The sequence below is a fragment of the Oenanthe melanoleuca genome, chromosome 6 (genome assembly GCF_029582105.1).
Source record: "Oenanthe melanoleuca isolate GR-GAL-2019-014 chromosome 6, OMel1.0, whole genome shotgun sequence".
Taxonomy (NCBI): Eukaryota; Metazoa; Chordata; class Aves; order Passeriformes; family Muscicapidae; genus Oenanthe; species Oenanthe melanoleuca.
In genome coordinates this window covers 8,838,675-8,863,134 of record NC_079340.1, presented here as the reverse complement: position 1 = coordinate 8,863,134, position 24,460 = coordinate 8,838,675, and the positions used below count along the sequence as shown (strand labels likewise).

General features: G+C 37.0%; 1 protein-coding gene across 5 annotated transcripts in view; it reads right to left on the bottom strand.

Moving 5' to 3' along the window:
* Window positions 1-24,460, bottom strand: part of LDB3 (LIM domain binding 3) — a 106,487-nt gene that overhangs the window by 18,084 nt on the left and 63,943 nt on the right. For 2 of the 5 annotated variants that reach the window (XM_056495642.1, XM_056495644.1), the window contains 4 exons: window positions 22,591-22,760; window positions 21,585-21,621; window positions 8,070-8,105; window positions 3,203-3,364 (listed from right to left, as the gene is read on the bottom strand). In XM_056495642.1, coding sequence (XP_056351617.1) covers window positions 3,203-3,364; window positions 8,070-8,105; window positions 21,585-21,621; window positions 22,591-22,760 — 405 coding nt within the window. Of the gene's footprint in view, window positions 1-1,496; window positions 1,605-3,202; window positions 3,365-8,069; window positions 8,106-15,790; window positions 18,175-21,584; window positions 21,622-22,590; window positions 22,761-24,460 lie in introns of those variants that run through there. The other 3 variants (XM_056495646.1, XM_056495643.1, XM_056495645.1) reach the window with 3 other exon arrangements.

The following is a 24,460-nucleotide window of genomic DNA, read 5'->3' as shown; positions in this document are numbered from 1 at the left end:
TTGGTACATAACTACAAATGCATTTATATGGTTTTAAGGCCTCACACTGCTTCCCTTCTCCCATTAAATGGATATGAAATTTAAAGGAAATGGAAAAAAGCTCAATCAAAAATAGCATCACATTAGCTCTACAAAAGACATGCAAGTAGTGTCAGCAAGTATTGGTTATCTTTATACTAATTGATTAGTTATTTATATGTAAATTTGCATAATTGTTGCTTAACTTGTCCCTGCCCATGGAACTAGATGATCTTTAAGATCCCTCCCAGCCCAATCTATTCTATGATTCCATTATTTCCAAGGCAGGAATGAAAACAAGCTCTTAGGAAAGGTTTAGATGGGTTCTAAGATGTAGGCTGGTGAAACATGAATAGATGTGCTCTGCCTGGCCAGAGTAGTCACCAAAGCTTCCATTTAATTTTATCTTCTGACTGATTGGAGACATTTCAGTCTTCAGCTGAGAGAAACCCTAAAATCAAGTCCTTGCTCTAGCTCAGGAGAAATAATAGGTTTTGCATGCCAGTGTTTAATCAAACTTGAATATGCACAGCTATAGTTGCTTAGAAAGCAAGGAACCTTACAAGAGGCTTCTTGAAACTAAAGTTACCATTGGTGTACTCATCAGCAGTTAATTTTATTTCTTCAGTTTTATCAGCTCCATACTGGGATTACTTCCCCTGTGTAATTCCCAGGGCTGGAAACAGATATGTTCACATCCTAAAGCTGAAAATTCTTCCGATGTTTTGTTCTGTAGCTATTTCTTTTTGCATTTGTTTCAGTGATGTGAAGCCAACCTACTGTTATTAAGTACTACCTGTGCCAAGCACTTAACTGTTCTGTGATTCACTTGAGAAAGACCATTATACTTCTTGGTGTGAAACCTTCAAACTCGTGCCTTTTCTCAACCTCAAACATCACCTTTGAGTGATTTCTAACTTTAAGATAAAGATAAGACACACATTGTTAATTACAATCTCAAATGTATTGCTGATTTAATCTCTATTTCAGATTATTTCTGAAGACTATGTTCAAATGATTCTTAAAATCTACTGCTTTTTCCTCTGTTAGTTGTCAAAGTGTTATGAAAGCAGTGAAAAGGCTTGGAAGTGAGGCAGTACAGCAGCATTCTCTCTTTTTAGTGATAAAAGATTCCTGTGATCCTGTGTTTTCACCAAGAAAAAATAAAAAAAGTCCATCATTCTCACCCAGTGTCTTTAGACAAATATTTTCATTTCAGGATGGCAAAAGCAACATAAACCAACGAAGTGAAACACCTCTGTTCCAAGAAGAACTTGTGGTGACATATCCTACACCTAAAACTCAGCTGTTTCCTAGCTGGTTGTCACATGGAAGATAAAGAAGGGGCTATTCCTTTAAACACATCATGTTTTTTCTCTGCCAAGTCAATCCCTTAAGAAACTGAAAACCTCACATCAGAGAGCATAATACAAAATCCAAACAAATTAGGTTAAAAGAAGAGAACTTTACAGATATACCTAGACTGAGATGAGATAGCAGATGAAATAGTGGAAGCTGCTAATGACATGTTCTTGGGCCCATGGAAAGGCTTAGGCTGGGAAAGAGAGCTGGGGGCTGCAAGAACTCTGCAGAAGACACATAAAAGCATGAAAGCATGAAAGCATGAAAAAATGATTTAACAGGGACACAAATCATGACATAAGAACCAAACTCTGGTAGGATTCAGATACAGGAAGACTGCTCTATAGTTACCAGGAGCAGATTTTCTGTAGCACACATCTTACATCCTGTAGCACAGACTTACAGAATAGCACATTCCTACAGAACACAAGGCAAAATGTACATATTATGGAAAAATTTTAAAACCAGACTCTATCAATAAGAAAGACAATATTACAGGACAGGACTTATGTCAATGATACATGCTTTTATCTGAAAGATCTGAAGATGTTTGAGTCTAAATACAAAAAAAAAAAATTTACTATGCAAGCAGTCCCAGACAGAAGATTGTCCTATCAAAATCAGAAGTAATTGGAATTATTAGTTTAGTAGAGGCATTTTTTTGTCTGAAGCAGATACCAGGTAATGCATTTTCTTCATGCTACGGTTTCAACTGAGGGATAAAAATTACCTAAACCTTATAATTATTTTATGTGGAAGTGTCTCTCAGGCCAGTTCTGAATTAGAGCATTAGACCTTAATCAAACCTCCTTTGCTGCCTGATGGATTTTCATGCACTATAATAAAACCACTGCATTCTGGTAGGTCATGGCTAGGTAAAAACTGACTGAAGTTAGAAACGAATTAGTTGGTATATATACATAATGCAAGTCAACTAGCAAAAATCAATCAAGAAGTAGAGCCAAGAGAACATTTCCAATTCCTTTATTGCATACCTCTGAGGTCTCAATTATTTAAAGTGGTTTATATTACTGGAAGTGTTTTTCCTTGGATTTTAAAAGCATGTTAAAATAGGCATCTTTTCAGAATATTCATGTAGCAAAACCCAAAGATAAAAGAATATTATGTACCAAAAGAACTCACTCTTACTATCTCCAAAATTACTGTAATGTGACAGCTGCATAAATCCCACACATTTCCTCACAAGCTGTCTGACAGTATTTAAAATACAACTGTAACTCCCACTGTGCTACAAGTGTTGCAGCTCCTGAAACTTACTTCAGCTCGAAGGTTAATTCTCATTAGGAAAAAAAAAGATTAGATAAATTTAACAGAAATTATTTCACTTACAGAGCAAGTTAATCATCAAGTGTCCACTATATTTTACTGATATCTAATGTGACACAGTAAACTCAATCATGTGAGTAAATGACATTTTCCAATTTTCCATTTCTTGTCCTACTGCAGAAGCACTACTAAAAGAACCTTCATTTCACTGCAACTACTATGAGGAGTTGTTTTGGTTTTATTATAAGCGGTGTAAAAACATCTCTAATTTTAAGCCCCAATTCGCTTTCTGAAAATGAAGTTATTTTTAGGGTGGTTTTATATTGCAAATTCTATGCAAACATAAACAACATATCACAAAATTAAACAAAACAAAACAAAACAAACAACCCCCCCCCAAAAAAAACCCCAACTCTCCCCCAAATATATAAAAGCATATAAAACCAGGTTGCAGCTTTTCATACAACATTCTTAAGCTAAGAATGTGTATGCAGCATTTCCAAAGCCAGAGGGGTATAAAGCAATGGAGCATTACCTTTGGAAGGAGGAGGAGAAAGACTCTTGCACTACTGAGGTGGTGGCTGGTGCTGTCATCGGGCTGGCTGTGTTTGGAGCAGCAGTAGCAGGCTGAGGTGCTGAAGCATGTGGTGCAGGAGCAGCAGAACTGGGAGCCACTGGGGCATGCTCAACAGGGGTACTAATTAGAGTTAAATTAAATAAAACAAGAAGCATCTTAAAAAGGCGCATATTTACATGGAGAGCATAAAACCTACTATGTTTGAACCTGCAGCTGCAAACATAGTAGCAGGCTGGGTTACTGAGGGAAAAGCACAATTATGCAAAGAAAAGAAATGCATTTGTTTGGCCTTCTCCACTGTGCAGTTCAGACTGCAATGCAGTGTTGGTCCTGCTTGACTGAAATTTACCCCAGGTGCTAAACAGCATTTAAATTGGGCTCCCACTGATGCCAGTGGTAGGAAATGTGGAGCCAAGGAAATGGCTGTGAAGAGCCTGTCACAGTCTTGTGAGCTCTTACAAATTCCATCAAGTAACCTGTTGAACCACTAATGTCTTCCATCACCTCCCTCAGATTTGAGAATTACTCATCTCTTACAGACAGACAAATGGAGCAAAGTTAGCAGTTTTTTTTTAAATCAGGACATCACTGTACATAGCTGTCTTGTCCATGAGCAGTGGCCTAGAAACAGAATGGATATATGTCTAGTTCTTTAGACCTATGTCATAAGTATATTGTCACAGCTCTGTGTTCTTACAAATTACTCCTATCACCTATTGCACCCTATATCCTAGGGTGATGGAATTCAGTGATTCTCTTGCTCAAGGTACAAATGCCCAAAATGCTCCTTCCTGAGCACAGCAAGTATCAAATAACAAAAGAAATCTTACAGTTCCACAGCTGTTTTTTCAGCCAACCTTAGCCCTCCGACACTCTCTCTCTCAGCTTTTCTTCCTAAGCAGATTTACCATCCATTATGCAAATTATCTCATATTTTCTTTTGCTTCTCTCAGAAGCACTGCCTTGGCAAGTTATACTCCTCAGGACCTAGAATAAGCACTAGATACTTCTGAATTTGAGATACCCCTTGTTCTCCAAGGGACTGTCCTGTTTCCCCTGCCCTTCACCTCCTCTTCCAGAGTTCAATAGTCTACATGATGGTGTCTTAATTCAGCTGAATATTTTGTTTGCTTAGCTGAAACAGAAGCTGGTTGTTATATCCACAAACCTCAAAGCTGAATGCAGCTCACAATAAAAGCAGAAAATCGGTATTTTATCCCTTATGGAGATTCTACAATCTACAATTATGTACATAATAAGTAAGTTCCTGAAAATAATCATCCAGTTTGCAATTCTGGCTTTCAAATCCTTACACCAAGTTTTGCAACAGCTTTGCAGAAGTACTTCCATCATAATAATCATTTGAGAGTCAGATGACTTCTTCAATCCTGATGCATTTCATTATGTAAATTCTTCCAGTTAAATAGTAGACTATCAATTTCACAGCTTATGTAGCAGAATAGCTGTGTACTATCCATCACAGCTAATCTGGTACTGAATTTCAATATTGTGAAATTTTCCCTTTGCCACAGAGGGTACCAGAATTACCCCACTAAAAGCTATGGAGGCACAGTAGATACCTACATATCTTTGATTTGGCAAACAGGAAAGGATTGAAACTATGCTGCACATAGAAACAGAACTTTTAATGTACATGTTAAAAACAAACACAAAGTAGGATTTCACCTCTTTAATCTATTTGCAATGATGTGAAAGGGAATTTGCTACAGATTTTAAAAGATTCATGACCTAATGCCTTGAAGAGAACAGTGAACTTACTTAATTAATTGTAACTCCATTGTAACAATCTCCAAAATAATCAAAATACATATTCAGTGATAAATATTGAAAAGAAAGTAAAAAAACCCCAATCTGTATGTGTGGACACGAACCTGTGTGCACACAGATTTGAACAGAATGAACCTATATAAATAAAATAAATGCAAATATACTAGAATACCTTTTAAAGTTTAAAAGAAATGCAAACAAATTTTATCTTGCATAGTGTTTTTAATACTTCTTTTTATGTGATTAAAATATTAGAGGCTTGCTTACCTTACTTTATAGTAGAATATATATTAATTATCAGAACAAGGAATTGGAATAAATATAAGAGAAGTGGATATAACCAAAAAATCCGAGTGGTTTGATAACATTCTCAAAAGAGTTTTATAGAAAGAGCTCAAGACTAATTTGACTGGTTTTAATTTAGCAACTACAAATTTTACATAATTTTATTTATATTGTCAAATACAATAGTTGAATTGGTTTTTTTTCTCCTCCTTTCTAGTTTTTCAGTCTGATTTTTTGTTTTAGTTCATTAAGTGCAGAAGAATTTTAGGAATTGATAAATATGAGTGCTGCTTTGTAAAACAGATCATCTATAGCAACAGCTTAAGTATGACATGTTTCAAAGAGTTTTTTGTTTGTTTGGTTGGTTCTTAAATACAATAGTTTTGTAGACTTCAAATCTTTACAGTACTTTTTATTTTAATAGAAATTGAAAAAAATCAAACATCTTCATATTTGTGGTAACAAACATAAAAGTAAGTTAGGTGGATGAAAACAAACACACATCTCTTCTCAACTGATTCTCACTCATGAAAAGGAACACAGTTCAGTAGAGGTTAAGAGGATAACAATGGTTAACAACCATAATGAGAACACAGCAACAAATGCAGTCTAACATTTAAAATGTAAGTGTAGATTATACTTTTTTTCTCTTGGTGAAGTCCTAAGTTCTGAGACTTTCTATCCAAATAACAAGGAGTAGAAGATTAAAACAGCACTTAGTGTCCTTTATGTAACGCATGAAGGTTTTTGTGTTTCTAATCCTTCAACAGATGACTTGCAAAGAATCAAAAATATAGAGAACAAAAACTAAAAGGGATATGAAAAAAAAATCTGTTATTGCATCATTTGTAGGAAAAAAGTGCTGGAGAAAGTATTTAGAGAAAGCTGTAATGTGGAAGGATTTTATATTTGAATATGGGAATGTTTGTGCAATCCACTGAAAATACAAAAGTATTAGCTTCTGTTTCTCTGCTGCAGATGCTTAATGACTTGTCTCTGTATTGTAGGTGTGATCCTACAAGAGCCACTGAAAATGTAGCACCCACATGAACCAGAAGTTGCTGGAATTGGAAGAACTTGAATGTCTGCCTTTGAGGCAATGGGCATTTCCATCTGAAGGAGTTAGAGGTTGTTATTACCAAACCATGGCAAAGCTCCAAACTGGGTCAGTTATGCAGTTACACAGCACAGTGTACCTTTGGTTACCGGATGAAGCAAGAGGGGCTTTCTGGCCAAAACTGGCCTCCCCCTGGCTTGTACCCGCTCCAAGCCTCACAGACCCCTTGGAGGCCACTGGCTGAGCATTGGCAGTGTTGGCATCCCTGGTGGATGACTTAGGAGGATGCCAAATACTCGAGGTCACATACTGGGGTGCATGCGCGGTACCTGCAGGCCTGGGTAACAGAGATTACAGGGTGTTTGTGAATGAGGCATTGCCTTGGTAATAGCAGGGGCTTGAGGAAGAGACAGAATTCCAGCCACAGATGGAGCTGGAGATCATAATGACAGTGCAGATGAGGTAATGACTAATCTTGATAGTTCACTGGTTAATTACTGCTTAAGACCAGGAAAGGATTGACAAATTAAAAAAGGTACCTTGTGTTAAATGTGGGAATCATATTGCTATGAATATCAAAATAAGCAGAGCTGTGATGGTAATGGAGGTAGAGAAAGGCTGTAGTATGACAAATCACACAAGATTAAGGCAACATAGGAGGACAATAACATCAGTCATACATCAGAAATTACTCCTGGCAAAATAAAATAATAGTTAAAAGAAAAGGAGATTTCAGTGAAACAGCTGTATAGTCCTATAGATTGTTTTACAAATGAAACTGCTGGTGAAATTCTAACATGTGTTGCTTGTTCTTTACAATTCAATTTATATTCAGGAATCAAGGAGGTGATTTCCTTCTTTTTTAAATCATTAATTTAAAAATAAATAAAAAAAATCCCAACTTTTCAAGTACCAGTTGCCATTGCTTGTGTCATTATTAACAAATAATGCTTGCACTCAGATATTAACTCTATGCAACCTTTGTTCAAACATAAGCAGTCTTAAAAAAATCCCCAAAATACAAAGTGGTTGCATATCACTGAGGCAGGAATCTACAACAAAGAGAAAAGCAGTAGGATAAAAGTCTTTTCATGACTAAATAGTTAAGAGGCCTTTCTTCGCTCCATGAAACAACTGGTCAGATTTACTCAAGAAATACCTGTGTATCAGTACTTGGGAGTTTAATAAATGAAATAACAGAAAACAACACATTTCTATACTTTGCTGCAAAATGTTCTGAGATCCTTTGGGAGAAAACAACTTGACGTAAAAGAACTTGCAGAGGAACTGTTTTGAACCTCATAATCCATTGAATATCAATCAAGATCTGACACAAATTTCCTTAAAAAGATAATCTCATTTAGAATTTAAAAATGTCTTGAACCATCTAGACAATGTTTAAAATGGAAATTGTTCTTAAAACTCCATCACAAACTGACAGTAGTCCATTTCAAGAATATTTGATTTAAAACTTCTTATTCTTCATGTTTATAAGTTCTGAGAAACACAATCCCCACCTCTTCCACATCACAGTGCATGAGAAAGAAATGCCTAATGAACCAATTTAACTGAAGCCTGTGTTTTCATAATCTGCTCAAACAGTGTACTAATTTCATGTTTTTGAGGTAAGAGCAATATGGAGAAAGTGGAGATACACTCTTTAACAGGAAGTAAATCAAACACAGCAAACATTACCTGTTTTCTGATGCTGCTGCAACGTTTTCCTTGTCTCTGTGAAAGGAGGGGATACAGTATGAAACACAGGCAATTGCCAGTGGTGGCAAAAATCCCCCACCCCAAAAAATCAGGGAAAATGAACATGGGTTGAGGAGAAATGTTTGGTTGCAAAAAGCATCCTAGAGTGGTTGCTCATAAATATAGCTGTGAGAAACCTCTTAAGCTTCCAGGTGAAACCACCAGATATACAAGTTCCCTGTAGCTTATCAGTTGCAAACAACTTTGTTTCGATAATAAAATGAAAGGAAAATTAACAGTTACAAATGAGACATTGTATGCATGTATACGATTTCAGGAATAATTTTGATTTAATAAGTTCCCTGTTAAAAAATAATTCAATAATATTCCAGCAGAACATATATTTAGATGCCAAATCCAAGCAGTAAAAATAATCAGAGTTGGACAGTCCTTATGGACCTGATATTTTGAAGTGATAAGCAGATAAATGGTTAACAAAGACTTACACAAAAAGGATTTCTTATGCCTGGCATCACTTAAAAATTCTCTGTCCTATCCAAATACTAGTTTTCTCTACCTAAATTGGATTAGAAACAATTCCTTCAACTGGAAATCATTCGTTTGTTAAGGTGAGGATTAAGTCAGCCTCAGTTTCACTGATAGAGAACTGAGCTGTTATTCTGTAAATGCATACACACTTAAAAAATAACTGATCAGTTTAAATGCAAGCAATTGTTTATCTGTAAGAAGTTAAGACACAAGTATTTTTATAAAGACTAGAATCCATTAGCCTTAAACACCTAAATTTGAAATTCAGTTAGTTAAGTAATTGGGATAATTTCACTATTTAGCAATTTAATGGGTGATTGCATCCCTTCCTATTTAAGGAATTGTGCTGAAATTTCAACAGTTTTAAAGCTGAAATATGCCAAATGAGAAAACTTTTCTTAAGTGGGATGCAAAATTACAAACCACAAAGCAAATGTTCTCATTTGCCCAACTGAAACTTCTTTCTGAAGCATCCTTTGAAAAGGAATACATGCGCTTCTTTATATGGATTTGCTGGGCTCCAATCATTAACTTACATTATGTTTTCAAGGCTATTCTTAATATTTTTCACATTATTAGTAGCATTGTGTTTAGGTACTTATACATATATATATATATATATATATATATATATATGTACAGTTACATATTCTTTCCTTAGTTCAGTTCCAATAAAGTTATAAAAATCAATCCAGTTAAGATCAGCAAAGGCTTGGGCATAGCTGATCTCTATGAATTTTTAAAACCTCTAACTAAAATGTAGCCCTAAAATATATGAATTGAAGCCACATTTTGAAACCCAGAAATTGACCTGAAATGCCCCTCAGATATGTCTGTCTGACTAAGATGCTCCTGTGGCCAGAAGAGCCTGCCTTGAGCAGAAATCCCCCAAGCAGGTCGATGGCTCACCACTCTGAAGCAATGAGAAACCAAACACTGTTTTTACAGTAACCAAGCTGTGAGTTCACTGCAATGCCAGCTATGAAACAAGGTGCAGGAGGATGGATTAGAGACTGTGCAGGTATGGGAAGTGTTAATTCACCAAGCCATAATCATGCAACAATGTTAAAGAACACAGTCAGAGCCTGGAAACAAAATACAGCATTATTTATCTGAAGTGTTGCCAAATGCTTTATGAGAAATTATAGCCAAGACCAAAAGGCAGGCAGTTGGGGTCAAGCTGCAGCAGTGCTAAGCCTCTGTTGTTACAATTAATCTGATCCTAACTTTTCTGGTCCAATAGCTGTGGCTACACTGAACAAGGCAAAACAAGGTCACTTTGAGGTCAGGATTTCACCAGAGCTTTTTCCCCAAGTGTACAATATTGGATAACGCTGAGTGACGATGGCAGGGGAGTTGTGAAGGTTAAAAACAGAGACAAAAGTATAGTAAAAATAATTCCACAGAATAAAACAAAGGAAAAGGCAGACAGTAAAGGGAAAAATGAATTCAAAGGCACATAACACTTCTTCATGGTTTTGCTTCCAGGAACTATTTCTCTTTCCAGTCAATAGAGTAATTCCCATTTGGCTACCAAGAAGAAAGGCTCAAGATCAGATGTGCCTCTGACTGGCAACACTTGCATTTTAAGGAACCGACTATTGGATTTCTGGCCTTTACAATCAAAACATTTTTTGCTAACTAAATGCAGAAATGACTTTACTTTTGAGCCAAATACATCCCTCGGGCAGGCTCAGTAAAGTCAATACCTTCACAACATGAAAGAATTTGGCTCAGAATATTATGAGCTGTTTGTATCTCTGTCTACACAGGCTGCAGCAATAACTGGCAGTAGTGGATAATAGTTTTGAGCTATCTGGGAGATATTTTAAATGTGGGGGACTTTTTTTTGTCTGCAGTTGTTTTTAGTCCCCACTGAAATGGCTTTTGATAGAAGGGTCTCAGTCAATGACTGTTCTGAGATAACAGTGCAACTCCCACAGATTTCATTAAATGCTGGACCTGTATTTTGAACAAGACTTATTTATGCAATGTACTGTCTTCCCAATTACACAGGATATTATACATTGGAAGTGATGAGATGTTTTCATAAAATATCCTACATGATATGGTGCTAAGGGCAGACTGAAATTATAGAAATATAGTCTTTCCCTCCCACACACCAACAAGAATGACAATTGAGTAACAGAAGGCAAAATTCATTTGTGAGCCAAGCTTGTGTGTGCTATTGGACCCTAAAAATAGCCTGGAGAATCTTCAGAGAGTTCTCAATAAACGAGTATGGTAAATCTGAACTGTATGTACTGGACATAGGAACACTTTCCCATTCTACTTTATTTTTGGGAACCAATGCAGAAGATTCCAAACTTGTACATGTAGCAGGCAAGCTGAAATGTGGAGGTGGTGCACCTTCCTTCCACCTTCTTCTCAGATAGTAACATCCAGACTCTCTCTCTTGAAATGCTCTGCTCTATTCCACTAAAATGTGGAGAATCATACGATGTGCAATGAAGGTGACATAAGAAACATGAGGTGTCCCAAGGGACAACATAGTCCTTCAACTCTTTCAGTACTGAAGCAAAAAACAAAAATTCTAATTGAGTTTTTTCTCTATACTCTCGTGGAGCAAGACTATTTCTTTAATTTTACAAATGAGAGACTAAAAATAGATTTGTTCATGGTCTAAAAGAAAGTCCACAGCAGTGTAAAGAACTGAAACAAACTCTCCCAAACTCCAGTTGAGTACTTAAAATATCCAGTTTACCCTCTTTAATGAGGTATTATAGATTTTAAAATAAATGCATATGTTTAATTTACCAATATTTTACTGTATTGAGAATCAAGTAGTCTTCCACCGAGTCTGAAAGATGTACAATAGTCTTTTATCAAAGGGGAAATAGACCTACAGATGATTAGGGTCTACATTTATTGAAATAAAAAATTCTGTTTTTCTAGTAGTATAGTGTGGATTTGCAGGACTAGTCAGACTTATAATTACTTTCATCCTAGCATGTACTTATATATATATATAAGCATATTTGCCAAAAAACAAAATTTCCTTTTAAGAAGTAGAACTCATCAAGTAATTTTAAAGAAATTCTTATAGGGTGCCTGGGAGTAAAGTTGCGTGAAAGCTATTTTGTAATTGCCTTCCAAACAAACTCCTTTGTTTTGGAGGCACGAGACACTGACACTGCTGGAAACTGGACACTGAGCTAGATTGTCTGCTGTTCTGATCCAGTGAGGCTATTTCTACCTTTCTGTATTTGCAGCTGAGAATTTTTCCATGGTTAAGATGACTATTAAGGTGCTTGCCTTTTTTTCCCACCATGCTATATTTCTGTTATTTTAATGAAGACATCAGAATACAAACAAAGAAATGACAGGCAGTTAACTGGAGAGGACAAAAGATGACTATCATGCTGGTTTAGTTAACACTTCAGCTTGGGATCACAAAAAGGGGTAGAAGAACTAGTCTCTCTTTTTCAGCCACTGAAGTTAAGAATGTGAGCAGCCCACGCTAAAACAATTACAATATATCCTACTATGTCTGCTTTCCAAAACAGGGAAATGCTTTTCTCACAGGGGTATCCAGGTTTGTGCAGACAGTGCCACAGAACAGGAAAAGCATTATCATAGATTCAGTGGAAAACAACCAGCAGCTCATTCTCAACACATAGAATGGAACTCAATAAAAGCAGCTCACTAAAATCCAAGCCAATCCCTCCTATGAATGCATTTTAGTGGCATTTACAGAGTTGCTGTTAAATTTAACAGCCACAGAATAAATACAGCTGGACATACAGCAACATCAGTGTTGGGGAAAGGTAAGGTAACTCTTGCCCAAGGTTTGCATTGTAATGTTTGACATATGAACTCCAATTTAAAATTTTATCTTATTGGTAAATACATCACTTTAATAAGAACAGAGACTGCAAAATTCTGAGCGTGTGTAGCAATTGGAGCTGGGATGTAATTCAGATAAATATTCCTTATATTGGCCTTAACTGTGCAATTCAATTTAACTGAATGTTTCCCTGTAGCTTTCTATAGCCCCACTGTAAAGTGCAGGGATCTGCCACCAGGCACCTGAGCACAGGATCCAAACTCTTAGTCTGTGTTCATGACCACTACAGACAAAACATATGCACAACAAGTTTGGGTTTTTATGCCAGGAAATTATTTCCCTCTCACTGAAGTGTTCTTTCTCATTGTGACTTCACTTTTCTCCAGGGAAGCTGAGGAAAGAACACAAACTCAGAGGTTTGACTTTCATGGGGTAGTTTTTCAGACCTATTTTTTAATTTGTGCACATTGCTGATAAGAAAATTCATACTTCTACTTGGCATTAAGCCAAGTTTGAAGCTGCCCCTGAAACCCAGCAATGTGTCTGTGATGTTCAGTTCCTGAATCATATAATTAAGTGGTATGAATTAGAACTGTTGTCATTCTTTCAGAATGTGAATTAAATTTTATTTCATAAGCTCTCTTAAGAATTTTCTTACCTTCCTTCTCTCTCATTTGTAATCATATAACATTCTGGGTCAGCTACAACAAATGCTTTATATGGAAATGAACTATTAGGAAGTTATTAGTATTTAGGGTAATTTTGCTGACATTAATGCAATTTAGAAGCAGAATAAAAGGAAGCAGTGCCAGTGCTGTGCTCCAGCTCACCCTAAGCAAAGCTGTGAGCCAGGCTGATGATCCACAGACCTCAAGAGAGTGCCTCTGAGTTACAATACTTGTTGGGAAACCTGCTGCATGTCAGAACTGCTTCTCCCTTGTTGGACTGAGTAGTCAGAGAGAAAGGCAGCACTGGTGTCTTGGTTAGCCACCTGCATCGGCTGCAGGATGCATGTGAAAATTTCAAAGGTTGCACAGTAGAAATGAAAGTTAATGTTCATTTTTGATCATGCAAAAATTACATGGTGGACAAGAATGTGCAGGAAACTGACGTGGTAAAGATAAAATGCTACATATAGGTCAGTACACCCACACCCAAAGTTTAATTTCAGCTTTAACAGGCTCTGTTAGCTTATGCATTACTTTTTCTATGAACTGTTTTGAGAAAAGTTTAGTGGTATTTTCTAATTGCATGTGGAGGCTTCACTCTTTCAATTTTAAGAGGGTACATTCAAGTGGATACAAAGTATCTTACACTATCTTTGATCAAGTTATTCTAAAGGGCACTGACTTGGAAACAAAGGATTTAAGATGCCTAAATAATTTTTGTCATAGAACTTCCAGGAGTACTTTGAGGAAGAAAGACTTTATATTTGATCAGTTTTCTCTTCTGATTTCACTCAGGATTCCATGGAGACAATTGAGTTATTTCACTGTTCCTATGCTTTTGTCATTCTTGAGGTGTTAAAAGGTAAGCGGCGATTAGAAGATATTAAATGGATGCGCTTATTATTTTTTATTATGTTCCTAAAGTGGGAAATCTACTTTGAGAAGTCTGATTTATTTCACAGACTGTTGTGGAAAGATAGGGCATGTCTTTCAAAAGTAGCAATTCAGGTAATTTGAGCAGCAGATAGGAGGTTTTTGGCAATTGGGCAGGTCAGCAATGTCAATCATTGAAAATTTTGGCCAACCAAGGAAGGAAGTCAGGATGCCTTAGCTTGTCTTGGTGGTGTCAGATGGCTTTGATTTCCAGCCACAGAGCAAGGATGTTGTTGTGCTTGAGAACAAGTTTTAGTCAATTAGTTTTCATGTATCCTGCAGAAGGCTGTTGACTAAAGGCAAACTGATTACAGAAAGTAATTATCTGGTAATACCATGCACTATACCAAAATTCCGGCTTTTTAACTTGGCAAACTCAAATTTGTGTAAGCAACCAAATAAGTTTCTGATACATATAATTGTAGTCCCAGTCACTGAAGCTCATGGTAGACACAGCTGAAGAAGTCACAAAATCAGCTTAGCTCTTGTGGGAACCAGAGTGCAGAAGCGAAAAATTGATGTCACTTCTGTCCCTGAGGAAGGCTTCAGAAAGCTCTGTAATGGGCAAGAGCTGGACTTTTCAAAACTGATAAAGTAGTGCCAAAAATACATGATATACTCCTCCCAGTTGTGCACAATGAGAGAAACTGCAGTAAAGTGACCTCTGTATTACCTAACAGAAACATACAGTCCTTCCTGTGCAGGCAGCCATGAAGAGAGGGAGGCAAGGGAAGGAGCCACAGAACCTTTCTCCTTTTGTTGTTTTGTCATGCATGAAAGGAAGAGAGGCCAAGGTGACACACCCACTCTCCTACAGCCACACTGCAGCCAGTCCCAATCAGCACACACTGCATGCAGTCAGTGCCTCTGCTGCAAACTGAGCACTGCAGGAGGGCAGGGGGGCTGTTTGAGCAGAAGGAAGGGCAGAAGGAAACAGGTTAGTTTAGATCAGACAGCTTTGTACCACAGCAGAAAAGGAGCATGTTCCTGTGCCATAACCAGACAAGCAGATTTACCTGGGAGGCCTTTTGGTTTTGATTTCCTAATGGCATCAGCTTTGCTGTGTCTTCATTAAATGCTTATGACACTATGCTTTACTGGAAGTATTGGGAAGGGCAGAGGGTGCATATGACTATCCACATCCTGGGTTTTACTTTATTTTTGGCAAGGAGGTTATTTAGAAGACAGTATTGTCACCAACCATTGTCCTCTGCTCAGCAGAGCAGTCACAGGTGAAAATATATTCAGCATGGGACAGATACACCTGCCTATCATCAGTGCTGTTTTAAAGAATTACATGACTCATCGAGTCTTCCATCAGGAACCTATTTTAAGCCTCACTGCCATTAAGTATGACTGATTTTCCTGTGTGGAACAGCAGATTTTTGCAAGTGCTCAGGAAACACTACAAGATGGGGATGGTCACTCAGAAGCCACGTACAGTGAGATAAGCCTCAACATACTAAAATATAATAGGCCAGGCTTGCCCTTTTGCTAGAACAAAGCTACTTTTTTTTTTTTTTATTTTTTTTTTCCCAAAGCTTTAATGCTTATATTATCAGGCCCACATTTGTTACTGTCATTAAGAATGATATGCAGTAGAGTGAAAAATCCAGGCCAACTTCTCTGCCTTACAGACAAAGTCTGCTTCTTCCTCAGGAAAGAAAAACAAGGCCTCTTCAGAGTTATACAAAAAAAGACCCATAATATTCATTCTCTGGACTTGAAAATTGTCATGACAACATAGAGGAAAAGTTGAGGAGTTTTTGAGGTGTAAGAGTTGAGGAATTACTAGTCTAAACATAAAAAAGAAATGACATAGAAATACTTGACTGACATTTTTAACACAAAAAGTCTATTACTTGTGAGATTTTTTAAAAGGGACAGAACTAAGCAGTTGAAATAGGTTGTAGTAAAAATCTTGCTGTAAGGATTATAATGAAGGCACCTTCACAAAAGGTCTTTAACACTGCAAATGCTATAAAAGCTACCAGATATTCACGATTTTTTCCTATTTTTCCCCCCTGTGACTGCATAAAGAACTGATAAGCTTGGAAAGTATTAGATTCCATTTTGCATCTTACAGAAAAAAGCATTAAAACTATTGCCTTATATGATTACATAGTTTATATGCACTGAATTTATATCATTAAAACCACTGAAGCAGAGCTAAGGGGAAAGGATTCCTTAATTATATCTCGATTAATTTCATATCTGATAAAATTATTATTAGAAAATACCTTTCAAAATAATATTAAGTATGAACATTGAGATATAATCTAGACATTTTAATTCCAATACATGCACTAGGACTCTTGGAAACAAGTAGTATCTGTATTATATTCATAAAACATTAAGGATACACAATTGTTAGTACCATGAAGAGACTGTATTACTACCTATTCATATAAACATCTAGTTTGGTTTAAAATTAGAACTGGAAGATTGTTTTACTTAGGTACATTTTATGTTTATGAAAAAATCTTAATTGCCTACAGATATTTTAAATTCTATCAAAATTTCCCATACATGAGTAAAATTCACCACCACTTTGGTACACCAAAGGTTGCTCCTGGCAACAATCAGGAAAAATTAAAATGTTGCTCTTATTTCATGCAGTGATGCTGATTTACTATAGGTACTAATATGATGGTGTGGTCAGAATCTGTTTGTGTTCCCATAAGGAAAATATAAATGCATGTTGTGAATTAAGTAGCTTGTCCTGAAGTGCTCTGGTATTTAGCTAGAAAGGTGAAATGCATTTTAAAAGAAATTAGTGCTTACATACTCTTAAATAATAATGAAGAATTAGGTTTTTATATATGTATGATAATCCTTTAAACACTTCAGTATTTGGTTGATTCATGCAAAATTCTCCATGAACAGTAGCTTTTTCTTATTTCTATAACAGAAAAAAAAATGGGAGTTTGAATGAACTTGGTTCTTATATGGGCAGCTGAGACAAATTTGGAAGCAGCAAAAAGTGTAATAGTTTCAATCTGATCTCATGCACTAATCTCTTTGGTTGGAATTACTGCTAACGTAATAACAATAAAGGTACCTAACTCAACTGCTTTGTCAGGTTTATTCCAATTCACCGAAACTTAAAGGTCAATAACAATTACAGCTAAAAATGGAAAGCTTTTTGACCAAATTTTGTATTTGGGAAAGAAAAATTCTCCTTCTTTCAATAATCAGTTGAAGCAGTTATTGTTTTAAAACAGAATAAAGTACTGTGTAAAACAGGCACATAATTATTTTAGTTTTAAAACCTTTTATTTCAGATAAAGCATGCTGCTATATACAGAAAAAAATGTGAGTCAAAGCAAGAGCAATACAGAATGGGCAACATATTCCTTCAAACTTACAAGATGCTTTTAAAAGCTCAGTGCACCAACAGTATGATATATTCTTCTCACTCCTAAATAACCTTTAGCAAAATGTCATTTCCTTGCATATTCTGAGCAACCTCAGCTAACTCTCTTTTATAGAACGATAAATTAAAGTTTCCAACACAAAACTTACAGCAATGGTTTCAGTAAATGACTTCTGCCACTATAATATATTGAAATATAGCTTCACATTGCTAATATCTTATTTCAAACAGCATCATTCAGCTATGCAAACTGTGTTATACATTTAGCAAAGTCTAGGCCAATGAGTTTTCCTTTTCAACTTACTTTCTCTTACTTCATTATCTTTACACCAGTAAAACTCTGTGAAAATCTCATTCTTTTTCCTCCTAAAGAAATACTGTCAATAACTTTCCTTTCATTTTCTTCCAGAATTAAAGTCAAGAGACTACAATAGTGATGTTTTGTTGTATGCTGAAGTTTGAGATAATAAAGGAAAAAAAAGCTAAACTACTTTACCATGAAGAACATGACCTGGGTTGTATCATGATTTCACTTTAGGTGACAGTGAATGGCTAACAGCAGAAAGCTAGTGCCTAGCAGTACATCTTTGCACGAGTGGCAGCTAGGCTCTAAGTCAGGCCAGCAGTTAATGTGTTACAGTGACTTTCTGTGTTTGCCCTCTGACTGGGGGCCTTTAGCTCTTAACGTTAAGGAGCTGCGCGGACAGGCCGTGATGCCAGTTGCGCAATTTGGCAAAGCGTGGGCTGTTACGTTCCGTTTCAAACCTCTCCCTGTGGCATGAGGAAAGAGAGAGACAGAGACAGAGAGAGACACACGCACACAGAAGAAAGAAAGGAGGGAGAAAGAAAGGGATTAGGGACCATGGCTACCACTCCCTTGCCGTACAGCTAGGGCAGTGGCAATTTATTTGGATTTTTTCCTCAGCTTTCAAATCAGCACAGTGAAGGCTGGGTGATGCTTTTTGGACTATGTGTGAAAGGTCTTCCAGTGGTTTATTTCTGAGAAGTAACTTGATATAACTTCTTATTCTTTGACTTGTGCTTGCTATTACAGGGCTGCTTTTGCTAGAAATGCAGTGTAATCCCATTGTTTTCCTCCCAGCAGTTTCTCTTGGCTTTTCCCTCCCTCTAACACAACTGAGGAGTCAGTGAAAGTTAACACATACAAATGCAAAATGAATGCAAATATTTTCCATTCTGTAACACCTAGGTCAACCCCTATGTAACGTGCAGTCCTGCCATCAAGGACCACCACCCCCAGGTTTCAGCAGTACCTTTCTATAGCTTCCTCAGAATTAGTGAGTATTAGTGTTGACATTTGCAAAGATATTTCTGGTCATTTGTGTCACAAAGCAGAACAACAGGGGATTTTCAAAACAGAGTCCTGTGACGTATTAGCCACCTCCTGCTACCCCTGACTGCAACTGGGGTGCTCAAGACATGTTCAGCAACTCTCAAGATTTAATCTTTTCTAGATGCTCTATAGTTTAAATTCAGTTTTTGTACATAAAAAGGGGGAAAAGGAGGATATGAGATGATAGCACAGTCAAGGAGAAGTATATCAAACAACGAAAAAAAATATATTCTTTTTATTTGCAAAATTTTTTGCAGTAATTCCAAACAAGGTCATTCTTTCCTCAGTATTTACACTCAAAACACAAGACAATTAATTGTGTTAATGCAGGGGAACTTGGGAGTGAAACCAGACAAACAGAAAGGAGCAGACTGGGCTGGTTTTACTCCTCAGGCTGAGGAAAGCACAAAACAATAAACAGTAAATGCCAACAAATTCACTGATATTTCTAAACCTTTTGTGCTTAATAACACAGTGCCATGCAAGTAAGAGTCTTAAAGAAGACCTGATGTATGACTTCTCAAACTATTTTTATGCTTTCAGGTAATTAAGAGATATATCTTTTTTAGGTAATTAAGAGATGTAAAGTATTCTTAGCTGAAACTTCCTGATGGTATTTTTTTCCAGCTACACCAGAACTTACTAGCTCCAGTGGATCTGAGATATAATTTAAGAACTCTCTTACTGCTTTTGAGATATTACCCCTCCATTCATGAAAAAAGTATTCAGAAACATCTGTTTGGCTTGAAATGGGTCTCATCTCCAGAAAATCTTCCACAATCATCACATCAGCAATAAAAAGTTTTCATGGCAAGTTATACTTTTATGTGTACCTTCAAAATAGCACTAGCATGAGCAAAGGACAGTCATGCAACACACTCATTAATATTAACAGAAAGCAATATTCTGCCACCTGAAAATTCCCAAGTTTATGGGTTTTTAAAAAACATATCTCATGAAGTTGGAAACAGCAATCTAAAAGTGACTATTTTTTACGTAAAACAGTTCTGCCAAATAGAAGCTACGTTTCCACCCCCACTCCCAAGTGTTTGGAAGAAACCTGATTGCCATTCCATGCAGTTTCTGCTGGCTACACTGAGGAGCTGACACAAAGAGACAAGAGAAAGCACCTGAGAGAGATTGCTCACAGCCTGCCTGAGGCCACAGTGATGGATGCCTGCACAGCCAGGGCCCTGCTGCCAAATCCCCAGTGGAGTGTGTCCAATGTTGGAGGTGGGTATCATGCACTCAGATGGTGCCAGCACTGTCAATGGGGTAGGAAGGAGACCCCATTTCATTCCTTGCACCAGAGTTTGCACCAGTTGCACTGTCTGTGTGTAACTACCTATATATGCTCCCTTATGCTTCTACTATCAATGCACACTTTAAACCTGTCCAGCTGTGCCTAAACATAACCAGAAGCACCCTTGGGCAAGAAAAGGATAATATAGTGATACCTAAAGACTGCAGAAAATGTGCAAAGCACAGTGGGTGTTATCATGTACTTGGAGTTACACTGGATACAATGTGCAATTTACACGTCTTGATGTGTTATCAGATAATTATCGTCTCATACCATGTAAAGTTTCCACTATTTTGTATTTTCCAAAGCCACAGATTTCACCTAGAAAGATTATTTCTTTAAAACCACATATTACTCTCAGATATTAATGGGGCACTATTAAGTTCAGCACAATGCTTTAAATCCCGTAATAAAAAGGATTTGGACGTGTGCTATTACATCAAAACAGATAATGCACAATACATGTAATGAGAATTAGGCTTGCACATTTGAGGGAAGAAATAAATCCCTGAGGGCTACAATGTCAAGCCTGATGTTTGGGCACCCAGCCATGAACTTGGGCGAACTGCAGCAGAGAGTTTAGAGCAAACACCAACTGAAAGCATTCTTGTACTCTCACAGGGAAGACAGCAGGTATCTTTCTCACTGATTCAACCTGCACTGTGATCAAAAGCTCAGAACCACAGGGCAGTAAAATAGAAAACAGAAAAAGGTGGATTGAGTACCAAACACATGACAAACCCAAACAGCGGCTTAGAGCAGCTAAAGTGAAACAGGGATTTGAAGTATGCAAACAGAAAATAAGGATTGCATGCAGAATGCTCCTGATTCAACTGCCGTTTTTAAGCTCAACATAAGAATCTTTAATACATCTATTTCCTGGCTACACAGGATGATGATAAATCTTTAATTCCATATTATATCTCTGAAAATATCCACTTTTTCAGTGTTTTTGATACATCATATGAAACAAATATATTTATCCATTAGCAAAAGCAGTCCTGTGCTTCCATATTCTACAAATTTAGGTCATATTCATTCCAAACAAAACATAAACTAATGATTATGGGTATGAATAGAAACAACTCCTTTACTGTATCATTTAAGGAGAATCACATGTCAATTACAGGGCCATCCAAATAAATTGCTCACAAATTTCAGTGCTATCACAACATTATGTATTTTTATCTACTTACACATTCAAGTAGTTAACACAGGGTTTGAAACTCATCACATTCACACACCCAGTAAAGTACAGGAAAGTTGCATGAGCAGAGAGTTTTCAGATTTGAACACACACTTCAGCAATTTTGCACTGTTTTTCCTAAAACCATGCTGATTTGTTATCCTTCTCATTCAAATGCCTCTCAATGACAGCATTTTAATTTTAGTGATTTTTAAGTAAATGTGTTAGAATATTTTAGGAAAAAAATATAGTAAAAGAAGTTCATATTAATGTCATTTTAAAGCATTATTGGATTATCAGGAAGGAGAAAGCTTTATTTTTCACAAGGAGTTGCCTACCTTGACCTCCTCAGGGCTTCTTCATCTGGATCTTGCACTGTAGAAAAAAATGTTTCAATTAAAAAACAGAAAGAAAGGAATTTGCTTTATACTATTCTAATTCTTTAGAAACTTATCAAAAGCCCATCTAAAGGCGCATTCACACTGACTTTGCAGCAGTGGAACTTGTAAGAACATCATGAAGAGAAGTGGTTCCCTAGGGACAGGAAGGAGGATGTTAGGAGGAAGGTTGCTATTAAAACTACTTTCCCATTCATTATCAGCAGTGTTTCACAGCTGTAGGCAATGATTCTACAGAGAGGTCCTGCTGTTTTGTACAAAGCAGGAGAGACAGCAGCAGCACATTAATGGGGAAAGGAAATACTAAATATTTCTCCTGATGTGGGAAAAAGGCCCTGACCTTGCTTCTCTCTACATCAGAAACCACCTGTCAGCTTAGTATCAGGTAGCCATAAAAACATTTCCATAGGCAACAAGCAACAAAGGTAAAGCTCTGTGATGTTTGTATCAGATCTAGGTTTAGGTAACAGGGCTGATAGAGCCATAGATTCCATATAAATGGTGATTCATGATTTCTTTTGACTTCCAGAAGTCATTTCTATAAAAGACTGTTAGAGGAGACATGACTTGTTTATCATTTTTGTCTAAAGAATGGACAGCTCTGTATGTCTAGGCTGCAGGAAACCCAAAGACTGCACTGCAGAGACTCAATTTGTAAGTAGGAATAACTATGGAGTCCCAAATGCTTGATTACTGTACAATATGTAATACTTTTATTTTAAGACCTCTGGCAGATCAAAGAATTTTCTTCATAAAGCACAAGATGAGATTGTTCACTTTGATTTCTAAGCTCCCCCAAGTTACATCCAGGATCTTCACCCTTGCTGACAACTACATGAGCCTGGACATGAGTCTTCCCTGAGTATCCAGTGGCGAATACCAGGGCAGTGAGGAAAGACATGAATCTAAAACCAGGATGAGGAGGATGTTTTGTCATTCAACTTACTGTACTCGGTTCCAGTCATTTGGGCCAGGATGCGGAAGGACTTGGACTGCAGGTTGGCAGAGCGACGGCTCCAGTCCTCGCTCTCATCCTCAGGCTTGTTCTGAGTTTTAAGCACAGCCTGATAGACTGGAGAGGCACTGTCTACATGAGGATCCTTTATAGGGAGGGCACTGCAATTCAGAAAGGCAAATGTTGGAAGCAGCTCTCTGGTCTCAGTTTCCCACCCAGCCATCCCCAACATGGTTTTGAAATGACCACTTCTTAATAAGATACATAGATAAATTTTATTTTATGGCTTGTTCTGGCTCTGAAAGGGCCTATTATCATTCAATTCTGCTTGGAAATACCTGTTCATGATTCCTCAGCCAAGGTAGGCACACAAACTTACAGTGGTTAGAATAATATGTGGTGATAAAGGAGAGTAGGCCAGGCAAAAACATTTATTCCTCTGGCCATTTTTGTTCCATGTTATTTCTTACAAAAATGACCCTATGTTGGTACTGTTTTATGTTTTCCTTAAATTACAATGTTGAGCCAGTGTATCTTAAGGTTGCAATTAGAAATAAACCCATATTTCATTATAAAAATAATGTGGTAGACTTTTATAGCTTTTTCTAGAGATGATTCTTTTTCAAACTGAATTAAATTGCCATCTGCCATAGTCTGGATTCATTGTCTACTAAACATGTGAAGTACAGGAAGTCTAGACTTGCACTGAAGACACATATATATAAGTATTATACGAAATCTTTAATGACATAATGTATCTCAGGGTCTTACAACATGCTTAATCGTTTTTCAAAAATGATATATCCAGTTATGCACACCTAAAATCAAAGATACACAGATCTGTAGCACAAGTGAGGTATCCTCTCTTTGATTTATGATGCAGGCTAGAAACAGGCTTAGTAACTTAATAGCTTTTTTTTCTCCCCTCAGTGAAAATAACTTCTGCATAGCAGAATTAGAATTAACTATTAACAGAGCTGCAGAAATATACACTGAGGGGATGATGTGTGCTTGGAGCAACTTGGCTCCATGGCTTGTCTAAATACAAGGTCTATTTTTGAAGCAAGTGATTTATTGTAACAGCTTTATGCTATTCCATAAAGAGCTTTGCAAGCAGCAAGCTCAACTTCATGAAAACTGAGAAACAGTTCTGTTAAAAGTTAAGGGCTATTTGGTGCAACAGTTGCTTCCTTGGTTCAGGCTCAAAGTCAGTGCTTTCTAAGATACCACTGTGCAGAGAAAACCTACAGAGAAGTTAGGTCTGTGATTTGAAAGCCTGAGAGAAATAATGAAAAAATCAGGAAGTATATCTGGCATCCTACATACAATGGGATGAAAAATGTTACCAGGTAGTGCTTTAAATATCAGTGTTTCCCAGCTGACACACTCCTTCAGCTCTATATAATACACACTGGTTTGATGGATTTACACATAATAGTGTGTATTTATGTTCTTCATAACCCCCATGTATGCAAACTCCTCACTTTCTTGAGGAGACACCAAAGTACGACCCCCAGTCAGGTTTTTTTGTGTGTGTTTCAGCACAATCAGCTGTTGGGTGGAACACAGCTTAGAAAGATGAATTTAGAGAAAAATTTGACTCTTCAGTTTAAGCTCTGTCACTAACATACAAGTTATATAAAAAAGTCCATCAATATGAAAGATGGCCTGTAGGAGGTAGCAGAATTTTCCAGCTCCTTTTTTTAGCTCTTGTTTCCTAGGCCACAATCCTTACAATATCCAAATGCTAGCAGGTACAGAAGGCAGAATGCAGACTTGTTTATTTTGGGAAGGCTGTGCCATCAGTAGCTTCCATTGGTGCTTCTCCTGTGTGCAGCAATGGACAAAGTGGTGCCATAGC